The following is a 24060-nucleotide window of genomic DNA, read 5'->3' as shown; positions in this document are numbered from 1 at the left end:
ATTCAAGTGACTAATGTTGGGCTTTCTATCATGCCAAAGTTCATAAGGAGTCTTTTTGAAAATAGGTCTAATTAATGCACGATTTAAAATATAGCATGCGGTGTGAACGGCTTCGGCCCAAAAATATTTAAGAAGATTATTTTCGCAAAGCATTGTTCTACTCATCTCTTCTAAAGTTCTATTCTTTCTTTCTACTACAACATTTTGTTGAGGGGTTCTAGGTGCTGAAAAATTATATCCAATACCATGTTCATCGCAAAACAATTCAAATTTCTCATTTTCAAGTTCTTTACCATGGTCGGTTCGAAATTAATAATAAGAAAGCTTTTTTCATTTTAAATTCTACGATAGAGTTTTGTGAAAGAAGAAAAGGTTTCATCTTTGTGTGCTAGAAACATAACTCATGTAAATCTTGAATAATCATCAACAATAACAAGACAATAATGTTTACCACCTTGACTAGATATCCTTGAGGGACCAAATAAATCCATATGCAATAATTGTAAAGGTCTAGTTGTGGAAATATTAGATTTTGATTTAAATGATGTTTTAGTTTGTTTTCCTTGTTGACAAGCACTACAAAGGTGATCTTTTTCAAATTTAATTTTTGGAAGTCCAATGACCAAATCATTTCTCAAAAGTTTAGCAATTAAATCCATATGAGCATGACCAAGTCTTCTATGCCATAACTAACTATTTTCATTATTAACATATAAACATTTAACATCACTAGCATAGAGATCATTAAGATGAAAAACATAAACATTATCATGGCGATTACCAACGAATAAAGCTTTATGATCATTTGTGCTTTCAATTGTGCAATGTGATTTATCAAAAATAACTCGATTACCTTTATCACATAATTAACTAATACTAAGTAGGTTATGCTTAAGTCCATCAACAAGTAAAACATTTTCAATAGAAGGGTTAGGAGAAATACCGATGCTACCAATAGCGATGATTTTTCCTTTCTTGTTGTCTCCAAAAGTAACAAATCCTCCATCTTTCGATGATAGTTTAGAAAAGAAGGATTTATCTCCGGTCATGTGTCTAGAACATCCACTATCAAGATACCACTTCCCTTCTTTAGCTTTAGACTTAAAGCAAACCTATAAGATGACAATCAAATGTTGGTTTTTAGTACCCATAATTTCTTGGGTCCTTCTTGGTTAGTTTTGTTAGATCCCTTAATAATCCAAATCTTTTTAATTCTCATGTTCATATTCTTTTGAATGGACAATAAGATATATAATAGCCTTTCTTTCTATAATAATGACAAGTAATATGAGGGTGTGTCATGAAAGGTGCCTTTTCAAAAATTGTATTGAGATTCTTTTGTTTCTTAATAGGGTCATATCCAATGCTCGCTTTATCGAAAACACATCTTTGATTTTCAAGAAGTATGTTGAGATTATTTCTACCTTTTATAAAATTTTCAAGTGTTTTTGTTAAATCATCAACATTGTTTTTTAAAGCAGTTTTCTCATTAGAGATGGTGTCAAAATCATTTTTCAAAATAATTTTTTCTTTCCTTAATTCTTCTACATTACTAGATAAAGATGCAATAGATTTTTTTAACACATTATTTTTGGTACAAACTTTTCTAAATTCATCTTATAGTTCATGGAATGCACTTTCAAGTTCTTTATAAAGAGTAGTTTTCTCATCTTGAGTAGAGTCTTCATCTTCAAGAGTCATGAGAAACAAGTTGGCTACTTCATTTTCAATTTCATCACTTGAGCTTTCATCTTCACTTTCTCCCCAAGCTGTTACCATGACATTTTTGTTTCTTTTGTAATCTTTTCCATGATTTTCCAATTTTGGACAATCCATCTTCATATGTCCAGGATTTTTGCACTCATAGCAAATAATAGGCTCTTTTTTGTTATCGATGTTGTACTCTTTCTTAAAAGGTCTTCTTCCTCCATAATTGTTTTTCTTGAAGTGCTTTTTGAGATTTCTACTAAACATAGCATAGCTTTCATCCTCACTGGAGTTTTCATGTTTTTCTTCATTTGATGAGGCTTTGAATGTCATTCCACTTTTTTTTTTCTTTTTTTTTTTCAACATCCTCATGTCCTTTCATGGTGATCTTATGAGTCATAAGGGAACCCATAAGCCTATCCAATCCAAGTGTGGAGAGATTTTTGGCTTCTATAATGGCCGTGACCTTTGCTTCCCAATTCTTTGGTAAACACCTAAGAATTTTTCTCACCAACTCACTGTTAGTGTAAGTTTTGCCAAGAGATTTCAAAAAGTTTACAATTTCAGTAAATCTAGTAAACAAACTTGAAATAGATTCATCAGAGTTCATTTTAAACAACTCATAACTATGAACAAGCATATCAATACGAGATTCCTTCACTTGGTTTGTACCTTCATACGTTACCTCAAGTTTGTCCAAAATTTATTTTGCCAAATCACAACTTGAAATTCTATTATACTCCTTAGAGTCTAATCTACAAATAAGGGTGAGTTTGGCTTTAGCATTGGCTTGCAATAATTTATGATCTCTCTCATCACATTCATCTTCAGTTTTAGGTACACTAATATTGTCTACTAATTTGGTGGGAATTTTTGGACCTTTGGTGACAATAATCCACATGGCATAATCAGTGGCTTGTAGGTATAGGGTCATCTTATCCTTCCAATGACTATAGTTGTTTCCGTCAAACAATGGTGGCCTATTTGTGACTTGTCCTTCAGCTAAGGTTGCCATGGATCGAAACTCCCAGATGGTTAAATCTAAAACAAGAGTTTAGGCTCTGATAAATTATTACCCAAAAGACAACCTAAGAGAGGGGGTGAATTAGGTTTTTACAAATAAAATAATAATATCCTAATAAAAATTATGACTAGCACAATAGATAAATATAGTTAGTGAAATAAAAATAATTAAAACAAGTGTTCTAACAACTATGTCAATTAATGATTTTAACACAATAAAAATATAAAATATAGTTATGGCAATTTAAATAAATCAAAGAGATAAGGGTGAGAGAGGCAAACAAATTTATAGTGGTTCGGCTTCAACTCGACCTACGTCAACTCCTCAAACTTCACTTGAGATTTTCCACTATACTCTAGCTTCACAGGGTGCTAGCAACCTTTTCACAGATGAAGCAATCCTCCACAGATTTTACACAGACTTTCTAAGTCAAGAACACTGAGTGTACTACACTCTTATAAAGTTGAAAAGAATGTGTTTTTGCTTTCACAGAAAGCTACAAGAATTATCTCTCAAAGATAAATATAAAAATGAAGGTCTGATTTTTCTGTAAACCTCACACAAGAAAGATGGGATTAAAGCTATACGACTTAATATATAATTTTTTAGGGAGGATGTAAACAAAAATTGAATAACACTTCTCAGAAAAATTTTCAAAGAATAGATGAGAGTGATTTTAGATCAAAGAATATTTTTTGATTTTTTTTGTAACTTGTTTACATTAGAGGCTTTGGTATATATAATGAAACTTATAGCCATTTATAGTCGTTGTATTCATTTGAATGCATAGCCGTTTATAGCCGTTGTATTCATTTAAATATCTTCCACTCCATCATTACTAATTTGAATATCTTTCACTTGAACCTTTTGGCCTGCTGTTGTGCTGAGCTGTTTGAACCTTTTTGGCCTGCTGCTATGCTGGGCTGTTTGATTATATTTTTCTCTTTCAAATAAATTAAAACATAATTAAATAAATCATTAAAAAAAATTTTGGATTTAAAACATAATCAAATAAATCATCAAAATAAATTTTGGATTCTATTTTTCTTTTTCAAATAAATTAAAATATAATTAAATAAATCATCAAAATAAATTTTGGATTCTATTTTTATCTTTCAAATAAATTAAAACATAATTAAATAAATCATCAAAATAAATAAGTCTAACAGTTTATACAATCACGTGGTGGCAACAAGTACTTCATCACTTTTGTTGATGATTGCACTAAGTATTGTTATGCGTATTTGCTCAAAAGCAAAAATAAGACTATTGACAAGTTTGTTCTTTATAAAAATGAAGTTGAGAATCAATTAGGCCGCACGATTAGGGCTTTAAGAAGTGATCGTGGTGGTGAGTATGAATCACTGTTTATTGAGATTTGTGCTCAATCCGAGATTGTCCACCAAACCACGACCCCTTATTCTCCTCAGTCAAATGGGATTACTGAACAGAAGAATAGGACGCTAGAGGAGATGATGAATGCAATGTTAATAAGTTCTGGATTGCCACAGAACTTGTGAGGGGAAGCAATTCTCTCCGTGAATTACATTCTAAATAGAATACCTCGGAAGAAAATAGACAAGACTCCATATGAATCATGGAAAGGCCGCAAGCCTTTTTATAATTTCCTACGAATGTGGGGGTGTCATGCAAAAGTGGCAGTATCTACACCCAAGCGGGTTAGGATAGGTCCGAAAATTGTGAATTGTATATTCATTGATTATGCACAAAATAATAGTGCGTGTTGGTTTCTTGTGCACAAGTTTGATATTTCAGATATCCACAAGCATACCATAATGGAGTCAAGGAATGCGCTTTTCTTTGAAGACATATTTCATTACCGAACCTGAGAAGTGGATCAAAGTTCTGAGAAGGAACTTGAAGATGATCAAGAGGATGATCAAATAGATAATCAAGATGAGGAAGTAGATGAGCCAAGAAGAAGTAAGAGGGCTAGGACTGCCAAGTCCTTTGGCCCGGACTTCTTGACTTATATGTTAGAGGGAGAACCGCGAACTTTTCATGAAACTATGACTTCACCTGAAAGTCCTTTGTGGAAAGAAGCAATTAAGAGTGAGATTGATTCCATCTTACAGAACAATACTTGGGAGTTGGTTGATCTACCCCAGGCAGTAAGGGCTTAGGGAGTAAGTGGATCTTTAGAAGAAAGATGAAAGCGGATGGGTCAATTGATAAATATAAAGCTAGGCTAGTTATCAAAGGATACGGGCAGCGAGAAAGCCTGGATTACTTTGATACGCATTTACCTGTGACAAGGATTACATCCATTCGCATGGTGATTGCGATAGCCGCTTTACGTGGTCTAGAGATACATCAGATGGATGTAAAGACAACTTTCTTAAATGGAGATTTAGATGAAGAAATCTACATGGAACAACCTGATAGGTTTTCAGCTCTAGGGAAAAATAAGAAAGTTTGTGAGTTTGTCAAGTCATTATATGGTTTGAAACAAACGCCTAAGCAATGACTTGAAAAGTTTGATGACGCTATGCTGTCAAATGGTTTAGAATCAATAAGTGTGACAAGTGTGTATATGTTAAAGATACTGATAGAGGTTATGTCATTTTGTGTCTATACATAGATGACATACTCATTGTTGGTAGTAATGATGAAATGATTCGACCTACCAAGAGATTGTTAAACTTTAAGTTTGAGATGAAAGATATGGGCCTTGCAGATGTCATTCTGGGTATTAAGATTACCAGAACATCTAGTGGTATTGTACTTTCTCAGTCTCACTATATTGAGAAGATACTTGAGAAATTTGATAAATCAAATACAAGTCTGTCTAGGACACCGGTAGACATGAGTCTATATTTGACCAAGAATAATGGTAAAAGTGTCTCTCAGCTAGAATATTCTCGGGGTCATTGGAAGTTTGATATATCTAATGAGTTATACAAGGCTGGATATAGCATACTCTATTAGCAGGCTTAGTTGATACATGAGTAATCCGAATGCCACTCATTGGAGAGGCGTTACGTGGGTGTTAGGTTATCTACGTTACATCCTGGATTATGGGCTGCATTATACCAGATACCCAGCGGTACTAGAAGGGTATAGTGACGCTAATTGGATATCTGATATAAAGGACTCCAAATCCACTAGTGGTTATGTGTTTACCCTCGAAGGGGCAGTCGTGTCTTGAAAATCTTCTAAGCAAACGTGTATATCGAGATCAACGATGGAATCTGAGTTTATTGCTTTCAATAAAGCAATTGAAGAAGCTGAATGGCTTTGCCAGTTCGTTGAGAATATTCCATGTTGGTCGAAACCTGTGCCTGCTATCTGTATTCATTGTGATAGCCAATGGCGATTGGACGGGCACAGAGTCATATGTATAATGGAAGTCTAGACATATCTGTCGTAGACATAATTCCATACTGTAGACGTCTCCCGAACACCCCGGCGAGGAACGAGTCCCCCCCCCCCGGCGTTCCGTTCGATATTGGGCTCACTACAGTTCGGACTCACAAATTGTCACGGTTCTACGTCTGAACCAAAGAGTCCAAATCTGGCAAATCATTTTGAGAAAATAAATTTTTTTGAAAGAAGTGCCAAACATGGACTGCTTTGCCAGATACAGAGTCGCCACCTAAATATTTTATTTTGGGAAAATTTAGGAAACCCTGACTCGTTTGCCTAAGGCCACGTGTCCGTCATCACCAAAGTTGCCTCGGCTCGGGAACTTGGGTACGATTGGGGACGGTCACTTCGTGAGGACCCCCGCTCGCCCGATCAAAGATCGGCCTCTACTAAACATGATATCTATCTACTGGGTCGCCTGAATTGGAACAAAACATTTCATGTTTGTTTGTTTGAAAATGGTTTGATGGTGCTACTCGCAAGTAGGCTAAGACGTGGATTTGCCACCCTCGAGTGGGCTTAGAAAAACATGATTTTGCCACTATCTAGTGGTCTTTAAAACACACATTTGATGAATTGTTCCAATCCAAATAACCCAACCTTCACCTACAGGCATTCAGGCAGTTATATCACATAAGCATATAGTCTTATGGTAAGCATGCTATCTATGGCAGTCACTCACACACATGCAAGGATGCTAAAGCGTAAAACTTACCGAGTACTCCAAGCCAAAACAGAAGCTCATTAGAAATCCATGCATGATCCTAACTATACAGAGATGCCTAATGCAACACATGCAAAAATGCAACTATAGCAGGCTCGGCTATTCTAAACATGGCATATGAAATACTACAGCTAACATGTATTCAATTTGAAATTGAAAATACAATGCAGTTAGTATGATGCGCCGAGCCCGGTGCATGCAAAACAGATGAATGGATGCAAACATGCTATCATACTGTATGCTAATTGAAATATGCCCTAATCTAACCATCATAAGCTGGTAAATAAAAGGGAGAAAGACGTGGGGTTGGAAGACATATATCACACACACGCACACTTATTATAATTATGCCCTCGCATAGAGGGTCCGAATAAATAATATACAGTCCCGAATGAATATAACAGTCCAAATAATTACAAAACCCTAATTAATTAACAAATAAAACTAAGAAAGCTGTAAACTAGCATGCAAGCTAGGGACTGCCTCGACTCCGCTCCGGATGATGGATGATGCATGCTCAAGTTGCTTGGCACAGAAATCCACTGCGATGCCCCAATTAGCCTTTGTTTGCAATTTCTTCTTGGAATGCGTGCCAAGCTCTGAAAGGCTGCTGATTCTTGATTTGCTGCAACAGAGAGCAAGAAAGGGGCATGGCGATGTATTTTCACAAATATATGCATGCCTCGATCCTCGTGCCACCAATCACGCATCTCGATGCATGATGGCCGAGGAGTCGAATTGTGAAACTCAATATAGAATGAATGCACATGAAAACAAAACAAAACCTAGACTCTATCATGGATAATCCGGAGTGTCGGCGACTGGGAATTGAGACACATTCCGTCACTCGGAGTACGAAACGTACCTCGTTTCCCGTGCCTGGGCTAATTCCTATCCCAAGCACAATGCAATATGCATGATATGTATGAAATGCAACTAAGATACAACCTAACATACACAATGCTATGAAATGGCATAAACGATGCACGAGGTAACATGGCATACACAATGTGCTAACATACAACCTAGCATACGCAATGCTATGAAATAAAATGGCATACACAATGCCTAAATGGACTTACACTAACACAAGTGGACCTCATCCACACTCACATAAGAGGCCATGAGATGAAAAAGAGATACTCGAAATGCGTGCACACGTGCATGCAAACCGAGGACCGAACCTAAGGCACGAATGCCACTCTACCAAAGCATGGCAAGGCATGGAACATGGTACGCAAACATGCAAATTTCAGCGCTAATATATGACATAAAACAGCCCCGAAACATGGCAATATGGCACCCGATGCACGGAATGAGACCCGAAATGCAAAACTAGGCACACGCAATGGCCTATAGCTATACAAAACATGCATTATTTGAACATGAAGTATGAATACAGAAGCAAGACAGTCCCAAAAAAAGCATGTTTACAGTTTCAAGCTAGGCCAAACAGTAAACACAAATAGGGCTAAACAAATATGCAAAAATGGCCCTAAATGTGAGATAAAGAAGCAAGTCATGGTTTCTGGCCTCAAACAAGAGAGGGCCTTTCAACAATGTTGATGAGGGACCCAAAACATGGCATTTTACAGTTTATGATCAAACCCAAAACAGTGCACATGCAAGCCTAAAATACTATGCAAAATAAGGCCTAAAAAGAGGTTTAAACACAAAGAGCAAGAAGGGGACCTCAAAAAGCAAAAGACCCTTGATCAAACATGAAGAGGGGGTCAAAAAAAGTCTATTTACAGTTCGGACTAGAACCCAAAAATACAAGCACAAAGGGCTAACAAAACATGCAAAAATAAGGCCAAAAAAGGGATATAAAGGCAAGTAGCGAATGGAAGACTCAAACAGTGATGAGCCCTTCAACAATGTTGAATAATGGCTCAAAATAAGCCACTTTACAGTTTATGACAGAACTCAAAACAGTTTACACGTAGGCCAAAAATACTACACAAGAAATAGGCATACAAGAGAGGTAAAGAAGCAAGTGCAAAAAGGAAGCCTCAAACAGTGAGAGGCCCTTAAACAAACATGAAAAAGAGCTCAAAAAAATGCTATTTTCAGTTAGGGTCGGAGTCCAAATATGCAAGCATGTATGGCTTAGAAAGGATACAAAAATAAGCTCAAAAGAGAGGAAATATTGCTCACCCTTGAAGACCAAACTTTAGCAGCCTTTTGGCTTGAGAAAAGGTGCCTCCAAAGCTCTGAGAAAACCCTCCAAGCTGCTGGAATGGAGTGGTGGTGTGGTGTTGGGTGGTGGTGTAGAAATGAGTGTAGGACTTAAGAGGTTTGAGGCTTGGAAGTATAGAGGGAGAGAGATACAATATGGGAGCTCAAAGGCAAATTTTCTAACCCCTAAACCAGAGCTGGGAGGCTGGTTTTATAGGCAAAAGAGGGGGAGAAAAGGGGGGAAAAATGGGGGGGAAATGAATTCAAGTTTTCCTCCAAAAAGTGGCCCTCCGGATACAAAATCTATGGGGGAAAAGAGATGCATATTTGAAATGTACCTGCAGCAAGGAGCAAGACCGGCTGGTTATTGAGGTTGCAGGTGGCCGGCCGGCTCTCTCCATGGCCGACCGGCCAAGGGTCAAAAGGGTCAATCATGATTAGTAGCCGGCCACCCCAAAAAGAGGGCCTCCCATGTGTGCACAACACAACCCTGTGGTCAAAAATTGGAGAAAGTGAACTAGGAGAGAGAAAAGGCCACTTTTAGGAGGGGTTCAAAAGGGTCAGAAAGAATTACTGGCCGGCCATGTGATATTGGTGGCCTCCCAGGTGTGTACAACACAAAAATGTGGTTTGGGGCAAGAAAAAGTGGCCTTAGAGTGGTCAACTTTGGCTTTCAAGTGAGGAAAACGGGCGACGGAGGGCGATGGAGGAATAAAATTGGTTGTCAGAACAATTACTGGCCTCCCACCCTTCTACGACCTTTCCAATAATAAAACAGAGGTCCCTGCCAAAAATGAGCTTAAACCGATGCAAAATGGAGGTTTGGGGGCCGAAACGCGCAGCCCGAGGCCCCGAAAAACTGACTGTTAGGCACCGGAAGTGGTGTTCGACCACGAAGGTAGTCTCTCGAACTACAGTGTCCCTCGAAAGGGAGCAAACAAGATGTATGCCAAAAACGGGGGCAAACGGAGGTGGTTAAGCGGTCCCGAACCGAGGCACACGGCCAACGGCTCCGAAAAACTAGAAACCGGACTCCAAACGGGCAAAATGGCCTACGACCACAAAACGTAGCCTACGGCCACTGAGAGATGATCTAGGAGACCTCTCCCTCACTTCAGGAAGAGAAAATAAAGAAAACAGAGCCTAGTTCGCAAACCGAGGCAAAGCATGAAAGAGTCCGAAAGTCCGGAGGCAAAGCTCGCGACCAAAACTCTGAAACTCCTGAACAAGCACGATATGAAACATCACCAAGCGCTCAATCGGTGACGTCTGAGTCTTAAGGTCGGTCAAAAATGGGGTGTCTACACATACGACAACTACTCTCTAATGGAGTTGTCTCTCTAGACTGTGTAAAGTTTAAGGACAACATTGCGAATCCACTAACTAAAAGATTTAACTCGAGAATTAGTAGAAATGTCATCAAGAGGAATAAAGTTAAGGCCTTTAGCAGTGTTACCGAAATGGAAAACTCAATCTAGTTGACTGGAGATCCTAAGATCTAGGTTCAAATGGACAACCTAATTTCATGTAATGGGTGAGTCACTGAAAAGGTAAATCCTCTTGCCCATTCCTTTGTACAGTGATACCCTGTGGGGGTGGAAGGTTAAGCTAATACTTTTAATGACCTAAGTGATATGAATAGTCAACCGTGGTACAATGAGATACCTTATATAGGTCACCTATATGAGTACGAAGTAGGGCCACTTCTTTAAAAATTGATAAGGCCAAATTCTTTAAAGCCACTCACTGAACTGAGTTAGTATTCCGTGGCTATACCGAACACACCAGTGAGAACAAGAACAATGGTTGGACTAACTCTTGTTTGAGGTCTATTGTCTCGGTTTACACAAACGACAGAACAGTTCAAGACATCACGTTCACTGGTCAGCCAGTAAATCCGATAGGCTTTTACTACAAAATGTTCAAGGCCAACAGCTATCTTTTCTGATGCAGGGTTAGTCTGTGTGCTCTCTCTTCAAGTCTTTGTTGTAAACGTTGTCCGTTTTTCTTTATTCGGTCAATTTTTATTCATGTGGGGGATTGTTGGAAAACATAATTTTTTGGTAACTTTAATGTGAAATTGAAGTAGGTCCCAACCATAGGTTGAGATGGGATTAAATGGGTTTAGATTCTTTGTAACAAGGTCTTTACACCACAAAAAGAATGACCAAAAACCATTGAGAATTGAATGAGAAATTGTCTCATAAAGATTGCCTCATGAATGAGGTATTGGGAATTGCATATAACTACCAATCCCACATTGATTGTAGAAGAAAGTTTTGATGGGTATTTAAACCTCAAGATTTTGATAAGGATATAAGCCCTTTGGGGTATCCAAATTTTCTGAAGGGAGCTATGGATGCTTCAAGGATGGTCTTGGGCCAAGACTATGGTCCAAGTTGTTTATGGAAAAATTGCCACTAGCGCGCCGCCAGCCCGCCCAGACCGAGCCGAGGTCGGGTCCGTGGTCTATGATCTGTAGATCGTGGATCTTGGATCTTGGGCTCGGGCTTGGGCTTGAGGCTTAAAGCTTGTTGGAATGGGTTAGGTTTGGGTTGGGTCAGATTAGTGGTCCACCAACCTAAACTTTTTGGGCCAAGTCTGCTGTAGATATACACACTTGTATATACATAAAATATATCTTAGATATTTTTCCCATCAGTTTTGGTCCATTACTCCAGCAGTGTTGCAGGAGTAATGGCCATTAGTTGCTAGCCTTCATGAGCATTAGTTGTTAGCTTTTATGGCTGGAGACTCTTCCTCTCTCCCCTATGGTGTATAAAAGGAGACCCATCTCCCTTGGTTTTGGTACAGATTTTTTGTTTCTAGAATACATACAATCAGTTTGCTTCTGCCTATAATTTTCTTCCAGTGTAAGAGAATGTTGTCATTGTCCGTTCACCAAAGCTAACAAAAGGTGCTTCTGCGTTAGCCGGTCTAAACAGTCGTATCTTGGGAGACAGAAGTCGACGTACCTCTAGCACCCACGGTGAGACGACTAATCTGTTTTAAGGAGACTGTAGTATCACACAGGTTTCAGTTTGCATTTTTGTCCTTATTTTTCTTATATGTATTTATGTTCATTAAGTTGTATGTAATAATTCCATGATTTCATTTCCTGTAAATCAATATCATTTCACATGAATATGTTTGTCTTTCTTATTATTTAATTATACAATTTGTACAACAATTCGACCTCTCGATTAGACGAGACCAGCAGTATATGCTTCTCTCTCTGGTCTCGCTCTTTTTTTTCATCCCTTTTTTTGTAGACACCATTGATTCACTTTTAGATCTATACACCCAGCACTTTCCGACATAGTTTTATGCTAACTATGTTGCGATTTGTTTGATTTTGTTTCAGATCTATATATTTTGATTGTTTTTGAGATATAATTGATTTGTATAGCTGGTTTGCTTACAGATCTATACATTTTTCTTCCTCTGTTATAGATGATGTACTAGTCGTTGACTCAGCCGATGATGAAGACTACAGGCTTAACTAAGCCAGTCTGTACAAGTCTGATCTGCCGTCCCCGTCGCCAATCAGCATCCGCAACCTCCCCCTCTCTTCCTCCGACGCGGGTCTCTCTCTCTCTCTCTCTCTCTCTCTCTCTCTCCCGTCTCTCTCTCAAATCTGAATATATGAGCTAAAATCTATTCACAAAGCAGAGGAATCGAAGTCAACACCATGGCCATCCTCGACGTCTCTGGATTCGTCAAAGGCACCCAAGACCTCAGTGATGACAGTTACGTATATATATATATATATATTCTGTACACACTCATATATCTTTTTGATCAAGTTCTTAATCTTTTTTTTTTTTTTTTGGTTGCTTGTTTAGGGATTACATTCTCAAAGCTATTTGCTATGCTTCTATGGTTCCAGGGAATGGACTCCTCTCTCTCCTCTTAGATTAGTGTATATATATATATGAAACAGATAGGGGCTTCGTATTTCAACAGATAGAAAAACAAATGAACAGATATGTTATTGTTGATGATGTTGAAAACGATGATGACGAAGATGATGAAGATGACAAAACATATTGCAACAGATAAGGAGAGAGAGAGAGAGAGAGAGAGGAAAGAAAAATTTGAATAGATAGGGGCTTGGTATTTCAACAGATAGGAAAAAATGAACAGATAATAAAATTGGATAGATTTTTGAACAGAAAAAGGGAAAAAGTTGAACGGATAAGAAAAAAAATACAATAGATAGGCAAAATTTTGAACAAATAGTCAACAAAAGTCGATAGATAAAAAAAGTCAACAGATAAATTAAGGGGTAAAATTGAAAATAAATATTCTTCAAAACAAATAAAAGGAATTCTCATCAAACTATTTTACAAAGAATGAATCTCTCACCAACAAAAAATATTCACCAGACCTAATACTTTACAACATTCTTAGTGTGGATTTATTACCAATTTACTCTAATTACAAATACGAAAAATACTAAATCAAACTGAACAACTAAAGTCCAAACAATAGTTAGAAAGCCTAACTCTCACCACAGACAACCACCACCACTAGTCCAACCAAAGAAATAAACTACATACAACCCCCATATTAGGAAAAAAATAAATAAATCAGCATAAATGATATCAAACTCTCCACAGTATTTGAACTTCCAACTTCATGTACATACTCGTGCTATACAACCGTTAAACTAAAAATCTAGTTAAATGATTCTAACGAGGCTTGAACACAACACTTGTCTGACACAGTTGCGCTTCACCATTCGACCAACATAGATCCTTTTGATCTATCAATTAAGCGTATACATGAGTGACCAACTAAATTAGTCTGATTGATTAGTTTTACTAAATTAAGTCTCATAAATATTTTTTTTTGGTTTTCACTATGTCTCACGTATCACCACTAAATTGAAATACCCTAAACGTGAAAAACACATAAATAATTTGGAGGCAATTATGTTTTTTAATTTAAAATTTTATCACTTTCATTTTATAAATCTATTTTTCATAAATTTATATTTTAAAAAAAAATGAGGAATTTCTCAATTAGCGAGTGTTAAAATTTTCACAATTATTGTACAACATTTATAAAATTTTGCAATTTCTCAAACACATAATTTCAATATATTTCGAACACCTATAATTAATTGTAAATCTATTTATACTATATATTGAGGAAAATGGGGTTTTTAATCCCAAGTCTTGTGGGAGCTCCAATCTCCCAATCTAAATTTCTTAATTTTTTGATTTTTAAAAAAAAAAATCTTAACATTTATTAACTTCTCCCAACTCCCAAGTCTTACCCTCATAATAACACTTTGATGCATTAAGAACAAGTATAAAACAAATTCTTTGAAATCCAACACATATGAATTCTTTGAAAAGTCCCAATACATATGATTATTATCAAAATATTAAACTTTAATATAATATAACAAAAAAAAGACATTTAATTACTTGAAAAGTCCAACACATATGATTATTATCAAAATATTAAACTTTAAAAAGAAGACATTTTAAAAAATAATAATTTAAAAATTACAATTCACATATATAGATAATTGTAAACACAATCCGTGCATAGCACGGGTGATTTATTAACTTCTCTCAACCCCCAAATCTTACCCTCATAATAACACTTTAATGCATTAAGAAAAGCATAAAAAAAAATTCTTTGAAATCCAACACATATGAATTCCTTGAAAAGTCCTAACACATATTATTATTATTCCTTATAATAACACTTTAATGCATTAAGAACACGCATAAAAAAAATTTCTTGAAACGTACAACACATGATTATTATCAAAATATTAAACTTTAATATAATTATAATAAAAAAAACATTTAATTTCTTGAAAAGTCTAACACATATGATTATTATCAAAATATTAAATTTTAATACAATATAAAAAGGGAAAAAAAGAAGACATTTAAAAAAAAAAAAAAAAACATTTAAAAATCGCAATTCACATATATAAATAAACACAATTCGTGCATAGTACGGGTGATATGCTAGTTACAATTATTAATTAAACTCACAAAAATAAAATCAAAAACAAAAACAAAACGAAACAATGTCAAATCAAGATGTTGGAATTTATAATTTGCCCCATTAACAATTGCGCAACCCGTATGAGTTTTGTAATAATCATGCTAGTAGTAGCCTCATTTGGAGACTAAACATTTTAATCAAAAAGTCATTAAAGTTATCGCATCAATTTTTTTATTTTTCTATATATTTTTTTGTAAAAAATTAAAAAATTATTAAAATATCAATTTTTTTTTTTTTTTTTATTAGGACTAGACTGTCTCACATCCTTCAACAAACTAACATTACCCTAATTAATTAGGTATTAATGGACTCCCCTTAAAACTGTAAATCCGTGGGGGGAAAAATACAAGATTGGTAATAATTACTTACTGCACAAATGAATGAATCAAAACATACTTGAAATCAGACTCAGACAAATACTATAGTACGTAAATTGACAACACAAGGGAAGAGAGCAGCACGCCCTACACATTTTCAAAAAGTAGATGCTTTACAGATGTGAGTGGATACCTTTACCAATAACCAATAGTTACACTTCATTCCACTCACCTATGAAATTGGATTATTACATTCCATGAAATTGGATTAATTTACCAACCAAAAAAAAACAGGTAGTCTGACAAAACAAACAGCCCCTAAAAATGAATAGGGCATAGTTGGTAGGTACTAACCAGTATTTGAATTGTCAAAAGAGCACACATGGTGTATAGAGAAATTTATAACATAGAATAAGGACCAAACACAAGCTTATAGCATAACACAACTTCAAACTCTGGTATCCATGCACCACATTTATTCTAGAGCAATTTTTAAAATAGAATAAGGACCAAACACAAGCTTATAGAATAACACAACTTTAATCTCTGGTATCCAAACACTATTTATTATATTACAGTAATATTAAAACAAATGTAATATCAATGTGGAAGCTAAAGAAAACCAAAATAGAAAACTATGTCTTGCCACAATCTGAACAGACATTGTTGTGCTATGAATCTCTATTTTTCATCATATTTAATCCACTCTCATATGTATAATCCAATTAAGAAGAATGCACTCACTATATTCATTGGCGATTTGTTCGAAGAGACTGTAATTGGGCAGCTATTGTGTCATAATCAGGAAGTTTTGGATGAACGTGACTACCTTTTTTGAGAGAGCTCTCTCTCGATGGATGATCTCTGCTCGATGTCGATGTCGATGTCTTCGGACTTTCAGTGCTAGCTGATGTTACTGTCCTAAGAGGACTGGATGGTTGTTCTGTTGCTGACGACTTCAGATTTTCCCCACGCATGGAGATATGAGATTCTGGTGGCTTAAAAACTGATTTTTTTGCGGAAGTGGATGTCTTTGGAATTTCAGTGCTAGTTGATGTTACTGTCCTCAGAGGACTGGACGGTTGTTCCGTAGCTGATGACTTCAGATTTTCCCCACGTGTGGAGATTCTAGATTCTGGCATTGGCTTAAAAGTCGATTGTTTTGCTGCACTTGGATCGGGAGAACTTTTCAAGTGACCTGAGTCTACTTTCTGGGACCAGGGTTTAGTCTGAGTTTCAGAACCATAGGAACTCCTCCTTGAGGGTATCTTTTGGGCATCAGCATCAGAATTTAGTGATGCATCGGAACCTGCTGTAGTCTTCGAATAAGAACTTGTTCTAGAACTAGGGGTACCTTTTGTCCTCCGAGAAAATCCACTTCCTGCACGACCTGTGCTGGTTGAAGTTTGCTTGGGTAGATCCACCTTAGAATCATCGTCATCAGAGTCAAAAAATGCAACCGGAGGGCTAAACTTCGATTTAGTATATACTTCTTTGCTTGGTTTTGCACTCTGTGGCTCTCGTTCACTGCGTGAATTTTGTTGTGGGAGTTCTTCCTCAAAATCATCAGTATCTGACTCATAATGTGTAATTGGAGTTCTCGAGCTAGACTTGCTTTTTACTTCTGTGATCACTTCGGAATTAAGAGAACTCTTGACTGCAGGGGAAGAAGCAGAGGAATGATCAGTGGTAGTCACGCTATCCTCAGCAACTTTTTTCGATGATGCTGCATCACCAGATGGACTCTTACTATAAGGTGGACGTCTATAACCCTTATTTCGAAGGCCACCAGTCAACGGTCCAAAATTCAACAACTCGTTCCCACTTTCCAAACTAGATTTTTCAAACAATTCATAATCTTTCATGGTATCAGGTGACTCGGATGTGCGGGGGTTGTCTGTAGCCTTAACTTCATCAACCAATGAACGCTTTGAAGATTGTGTAGACAGCTGATGTTTTTCTTCCTTCACTGGATTGTAAAATGGTTCACTAGTCATGTCATTTGAAGCTGTTTGGAATGTTGTGTGTCTGGATGATGACTGACGGGTGGGCACCTCATCAAATCCAAACTTTCTCCGAGACTCTGCACTAAATTCTGTTCCTTGGTTGTTCTCAGCACTTACCTCAACCAACTCATTATCATTGGAAGAATAGTGTCGATCTTGCTTTCTGTTAGATCCATAATCGCCCTCACTCTGAGCATCACCTGAGTTTCTAAAGAAAATACTCTCTTTATGAGAGAGAATACTAGGATCCGTTTTCCCACCAAGCCTGGACTTGTTTAGCTCATCTTCACTTTCTGAACTAGGTTCTTCGGAATCATCGAAAGCTACAGGTACCAAGTCATCTGGTTGTGAAGTGTGAGCAGATTTTGTTAAGTTTTCATCAAACCTAGGAGGCGAGTGCCATTCTGCAGAAACATGTGACACTGATGATGTCTTTTCAAGTGATTCACTTGTGTTCTGCCTTGGGCTCCAAGTGTCTGTGTATACTGGGAGATGGGCGGGTGGTTCTCTAACTGGTGAGGTGGAAAACAAGTTTGACTCATGCCCATCATACTTAGGCCATGGATCAAACCTACAGTCATCATCATCTGAACCAGATCCATCAAAAACTACTGCATCATCATTATTATAAGAGCTTGTCCGGACAGTGTCTCTATGAACATTTCCTTGGTCCATACTGACAAAGGGGTTCTCACCAGCATCATTCCCAAACTTCTGATGGCTAGAAGGCAAAACATCTCCAAGAGTGTTTCCGTGGTCAATACCGACAAAAGGGTTCTCACCAACACCATAATCATCACCGTGATTGCTTGAATGTGAATGTGAGGAACCACTGCTGCCTTGCCTCCTGATCCTTTCTTCCCCAGCATAATCGAAGTTATTGGATTGCAGGCCACCTTGCCTGGCACTCACGAATTCTACTTCAGACCCACTAGACTGTTTTTTCATACTCATTCCAGAAAAGGCGGCACTCTTCTCTGATTTTGCAGCCTCCTCTTCAAATGAGCTCTTTTGTGAATATCTATCTACCTTTTGGAAATCATTCATCAATTTAGAATCATCAATTGAAGCTGTGTTGGACCTCAAAGAAGTTGACTGGCTAGATCTCTTAGTACTACCATGACCATCCCTGTAAAATCTCTCAGGAGCTTCATCTGGGTTATCATGCTTATTCCCACCTACTTGCTCAGTCCATATCTGGGGATTCCTATCTTGAAAGTTGTTGTACCCTGAATCTTTAGCAAACTGTTCAGTTGGCAACTTTGAGGCAGCACTTTTTCTAGGCCCATCATCTCTTACATTGTGGACATTTGAATTTTGTGATTTTGCAGAATACTGGCTGGTGAACTTCCCACGGCTTGAAAGTTCTGCAGCAGCTCTAGCAGCCATACTTGCTCGTTCTGCAGACTCAGCAGCTGCCTGTGCTGCAGCAGTTGCATCCTTAAAATCCATATTCCAATTCTGCCCGCCTGACGAGAAATCATTCCCATCTCCAGAATATGTGCGCCTCTCTTCCACCCTCTTAGATCCAGTTCCTGTAAGACAGAACAGCTCATACATTTAATGAATAAAAGATGGACAATAAGAAAGACCTCACTCCATGATAACTAATTCCCCAACCTGAAGGCCTCACTCCAGGATGAGAAGTAGCAGATGTTGTTGCTTGACCACCACCAATATCCGTTGAAGCAAAATTCTGGGAACTTGTCGATGACCTCACATTGTGCTCAAAGTTTACAGGTGGATTGTACTTCTGATCGCTACTTGGAGAAGCCTGGACATTAGAAGGTGGAGTTTGAACAATAGGAGGCGCTGCATGCATCTTACTGGCCTTCTCAAAAGTATTTGGTCCGTTCTGCTCAGTTAATTAAATAAGACACATATTAGTGAAATGCACCAATTATATAGCTATTAGAGCTTTTAATTTAAAATTAATATATTTTATCGGAAGCAAGCAATGATCGAGTTTGCTTGAAGTCTGAGTATAATCATACCAGCAAGTCATCAGGAGGTTTTAATTCCGTCTCTCCATATTGTTTAGGCTCCCATTTGACGTTATGTTCCTCTGCAATAGCACTCAATATCTTGATTTTTGTTGGCCCATCAGGTCCCTTGGCAGATAACTTCTCAACTATCTGAAACGGGATGTCATAAAATCATGATTGAGAACATTGAATGGCCAAACTTTTACAAAGACTATCTGGTCAGCATCTTTAACAATCCCAATCTCAATAATCAAGGAGATATAGGAAAGGCAAGCTATACAGCCTTACCATGCGGCTTACACCACAATCTGGTCGCAGCTCGACAGCTGAAGTAATGAATTCTTTTCCATATTTCACAGTAAATTGCTTACGAACATCCGAAAGTTCTGGTATGTCTGCACATCTTGGAGATGCAAATATCACACTTGTAACTGCTTCCTTCAAGTCAATGGGGCAGTTCCTGGAAAGAGATTATATGGTCAATGCATTGCAAATTTTCTGTGGTGCACTACACAGAAAGGTTAAATTCTGCAAAAATTTTATAAGAAGAGAAGATATCTTCCTAGGTAAAAAATACAAATACTTCCATTTCATTACAACTTTCAAAAGCACTACCCATGTAAAAGGGATAGAAGAAGTATGAAGTGGAAACCTAAATGCATTTACTCCTCACATCTTTATCACTCGAATAGAGAGCACGGACACTAATGGAAGATAAAGGCAATTAAAAATCCCACATTGTTCATGATTTGGTTAGTCCAATGAAGAGAGAAAAAGGAGTGACAAAAGGAGAAAACTTATCTATCTGATACACCAAAATCATCACCCAAAGGGTGGTGGTTTGAAATAAGGTTAAGAGAAGTACAACTCCTCTATTTTTCTCCATTCCATATTTCCCCTTTTCTTGTATTAAGTAACAAGGCTTTTCTTCTAGTTTTAAATGAGACTGAAATATTTTTTAACCTAAGAATCCAACCAATTGCTCCCAACTTTAGTCTGGTTGCCTGCAATAAGTTTCATCTCAAACCCAAGAAGAAAGCTGTAGAAAAGAATCTTTTGACGAATAATTTTTTTAAGTTTCACCACATATATGAACGATATACTTTTGACTTATAACTTTATCCCTTGTCAGACACATTGCCTTCACAATGGATATATTAACGAGTACAACATCACCCAATACTTTAAATATGTAAATAAACAAATTTGGAGATCGCCCACGATAATAGATGTTACATACTTTTGTGACTCAATGATTGGCAAGCGTGCAACAATAAGTTCACAGTATATCTCAAGGAGGTCAAATGCCGCCATTGTCTTCTCCTCCCTAACTACATGTTCAACCTGAGATGCAGAAAAGAAAAAAGAAAATTAACATATGGATATATTTTCACAGATCATGACACCATGTGTAATATCACCACAAAAATCTCAAGCAATGACAAATGCACAAAAAGTCATTCATACTGATTTGCTACTAAATTCAGGCATCCAAAGATATATGCCCACAAATAAAGTCCAATTCATTAAGTAAACAATTAATGCTGTTAGACCCACAAGAGCAAAACAAGTGGCCAGTATGACTTACAAGAAGTACCGGTTTTCCAAAAAACAAAAAAAGACAAAAACAAATAACAAATTTTGCGCACACATGTTTTCAGGGGGGGGAAAATGTTTGATGAGGAGTGGCCAGAAGGGATTTGTCAAAGGAGGTTTAATAAGAGTGGCTGGAAGGGGTTTGTCGAAGGAGGTTTCTAAAACATAGTTGAAAAATCTGTTTTCATTTGAAATTTTAAATTTTTTTAAGAACATAAACAAAAAACAAAAACATTATCAAATGGGGCCTAAGTATTTGTTGGGGTGTGTATACTGTGTAATCATCTTCTTTTTTTTAACGATGTTGTGTAATCATCTAAACACAAATATACGTGCATTCTCACAAACCCAACCACACACACACACACAGAGATTTACCCTTGTGGTAACTGCCAAAATAACAAAGTAGAAACACATGATTTACATGAATAGAATTTGTTTGAATTCTCCTCTGCATTCCACTTTTCCCTGCCCACTGCCTAGCTATTTCCGTAACTTCGGCTTTATAGCTTTGTTTTCTTGTCCTTGTACGAGGACTTCTTGTACTCCTCTTGTTCTCACATTTTATTTTAATAAAATTAGTTTTGTTGCTGTTCCAAAAAAACAAAATCACATTAAAAAAAAATTCATTTATTAATCTTTCCTTCGACCTTTCACTAATTTTTCCCCGCTCAGCTATTACCAAGAAGTTCTCTTCCCCATTGACATTATTGTAGCACAACAACACAAAGTCCTAATGTAATTTTCCCACTCTTTCAATAAATGTTCAACTCAATTGAAAACTTTAGGGTCCATTTGGATAGACGTGGATTTCAAATCAAGGGATTTGACCTTAATCATTCAAGGACAATAACTCAAATTTAGAAATGCTAGTTCACTTATTTATTTCAAGATTGAGTTAAATAACTTTTTTTTGATAAATAGAATTGAGTTAAATAACTTTATCATAATGGATTTGAAATAACTATATAAAACTAGTTATCAGAAATCATGTTGAGAATTCTCTTCCTAACAATAAGGATCCTTCTAAAATGCATATTTTTTATTATCTCAACTTATCTTCTTCCATTGTTTCTCTATCTAAACAGACTGTTAGTGTGAATCTTCTAGAGTTGGACAAGAAAAAATCGACCGTAGCTTAAATCACAAACTGATTAATGTTTTAGCCTAAATCTTCAGCCAATCCAGTAATCTTGATGATTATCATAGCAAAGACAGTATCTAGGCATACCTCTTTCATAATCACCATCAAACCAAACAGACATACCAAACCAAATTACATAAAATTTGATTCCATAATGATCAAATTAACAAACTTTTCCAAAAAAATCAACATAAGAAGTTCACACAGGAATTGAAGTTAGATGGTTTCGATCGAAACCATACCCGAATTCGCGCAGTCTGGTCCTGCCCAGCCTCAAGCAATTGAGCCAATTCCTTCTTCATCTGCTTCACTTGCACATCCTTCTTGTTCTTCATCAGCTTCAACCGCGACGACGCAAGCTTCAACGTCGTCTTGCTGCATCAACATCATCCAATTCAGATACACAATATATATATATGATCATATCAATCAAATTCCATCAACAAAACCAAAAAAGAACTCAATTTAATCGATCAACAACATAAATAACTACAAATAAATACACATAAGTGTGTGAAATAGATAGAGATTACCATTTTGCGGGCTTGAAGCTCCGGTGAAGCATTGTCGCTGATTTTTCGAGGATTTGATAGGAAGAGAAAGAGAAAAAATTGATAAAAATCGGTGAATTTAGGTTTAAATGATTGAATTTAAAGAGAACTTAGAGACCAAGGAAGGAGAAGAATGGAAAATATTTGATTGAAGATTGGGGAGGAAGGTCGGACCACCCGGCTTTATTTTTTTTTTCCGAAGACTTTTAGTCGGCCTTTAATAAATTAAAATTTAAAAAAAAAAATACTTATTTGGGAATTAAATGAAACCACTGAGAAAATGCGAGACTATCATTTCAATTTGACCCTGGCCCCGTGTGAGAATTACTTATTTTAATTGATTTTTTAATTTTTTATAATATATATATATATATATAATAAAAAAATAATGTTACAATTTATAATAAATTTTTTTTTTTTTTTTTAACTACAAACCTTTCTTCCCAACCATAGCCTAAATTACTTTGTGATGAAAAAAGCACAATAAAATGTTTGTGTCATGTATCTATTTGTCTTCTTTTTTTTTTTTTCTTTTTTTTTTTTTTTTGGATAATTTAGAATATTTAAATCAGTTTGCATGCACTTTAACTAATTTTTAGAGAACTAATCCCACCGTCCACTAGCGAGGACCTTAATTAAAGCCAAAGTGGAGTTTCATATGGACGGGCCTAACACAGAGATTGATAGCACCTAAAAGGTTTCAAATTTAGGCCTCGTTTCGCAAGTGATTTTCTTAGTTAAAAAGTCAAAAAGTTATTAAAAAAATCAAAAAACCAACAACTTATACCAAAAAGTCAAAGATTCTGTTTTCTCTCTATTTTTTGTACATCTTTTCGTAAAAAATTAAAAAATCATTCCAAACATACTATTTTTTATATCATATTTTAATCAAAAAATCAAAAAATTACTAAAAAAACATATTTCCAAACGAGGCTAACAGAAGCAAACTCTTAAATCTCAACCTACAACACTAAACCAAACCTTAGGGGTTATGTATCTATTTATCTGTTACAAAGGTGTTTTGGTCTTTCAATAATGATTCATCCCCCCTTTTCCTCCCACCCCCTTTGACCCCTTCTCTCTCTCTCATTGGTTACATTTTCTTTTTTTTTTTTCTTTTTTTTCCTGCTCCTCCAATCACCCCCCGCCACGTGGCAAGGGGGGGGGTGAGGGGGTGACCCCCAAAAGGGGGTCCCAAGCATTATTCTTTGGCCTTTTTAGATTTATGTGGGATAAAAATGTAAGATATCATTATTTTCAAATAAAAAATTTATAGTATTTTACAAGTTTTATAAAAATAAAAAATAAAAAAAAATTATCCATAAACCTCATATGAGAAAATGTTAATTCATTTAGTTCTAAGAGTTTTCTTATGAACTAATTAGTCCTTTTTATTTTGAAAATT

The 24060-nt window shown here is 36.4% G+C and overlaps 1 protein-coding gene across 1 annotated transcript; it reads right to left on the bottom strand.

Annotated features, from left to right (window-relative positions):
- Positions 1 to 15897: 15897 nt before the first annotated feature.
- On the bottom strand, positions 15898 to 22926 carry LOC114263846 (Regulator of Vps4 activity in the MVB pathway protein). Its single transcript, XM_028204422.2, has 7 exons — positions 22638 to 22926; positions 22347 to 22479; positions 20605 to 20708; positions 19653 to 19824; positions 19374 to 19514; positions 19000 to 19234; positions 15898 to 18914 (listed from the first exon to the last, which is right to left on the bottom strand). The coding sequence occupies exons 1-7, from the start codon at positions 22667 to 22669 to the stop codon at positions 16123 to 16125; spliced, it is 3609 nt and encodes a 1202-aa protein (XP_028060223.2). The 5' UTR covers positions 22670 to 22926; the 3' UTR covers positions 15898 to 16122.
- Positions 22927 to 24060: the final 1134 nt, after the last annotated feature.

This window comes from Camellia sinensis, chromosome 13, assembly GCF_055761805.1.
Source record: "Camellia sinensis isolate YWXY chromosome 13, ASM5576180v1, whole genome shotgun sequence".
NCBI classification, from domain to species: Eukaryota; Viridiplantae; Streptophyta; class Magnoliopsida; order Ericales; family Theaceae; genus Camellia; species Camellia sinensis.
The sequence above is the reverse complement of the archived record's forward strand: the minus strand, read 5'-3'. Positions and strand labels throughout refer to the sequence as shown.

Excerpts from the sequence above, each read along its gene's own strand:
- LOC114263846 (XM_028204422.2), bottom strand. The coding sequence starts at position 22,669 with ATGCTTCACCGGAGCTTCAAGCCCGCAAAATG. Across the intron at positions 19,825-20,604 it reads CCAATCATTGAGTCACAAAA|GAACTGCCCCATTGACTTGA; the intron begins GTATGTAACATC and ends ATCTCTTTCCAG. Across the intron at positions 19,515-19,652 it reads ATTGTGGTGTAAGCCGCATG|ATAGTTGAGAAGTTATCTGC; the intron begins GTAAGGCTGTAT and ends ATCCCGTTTCAG.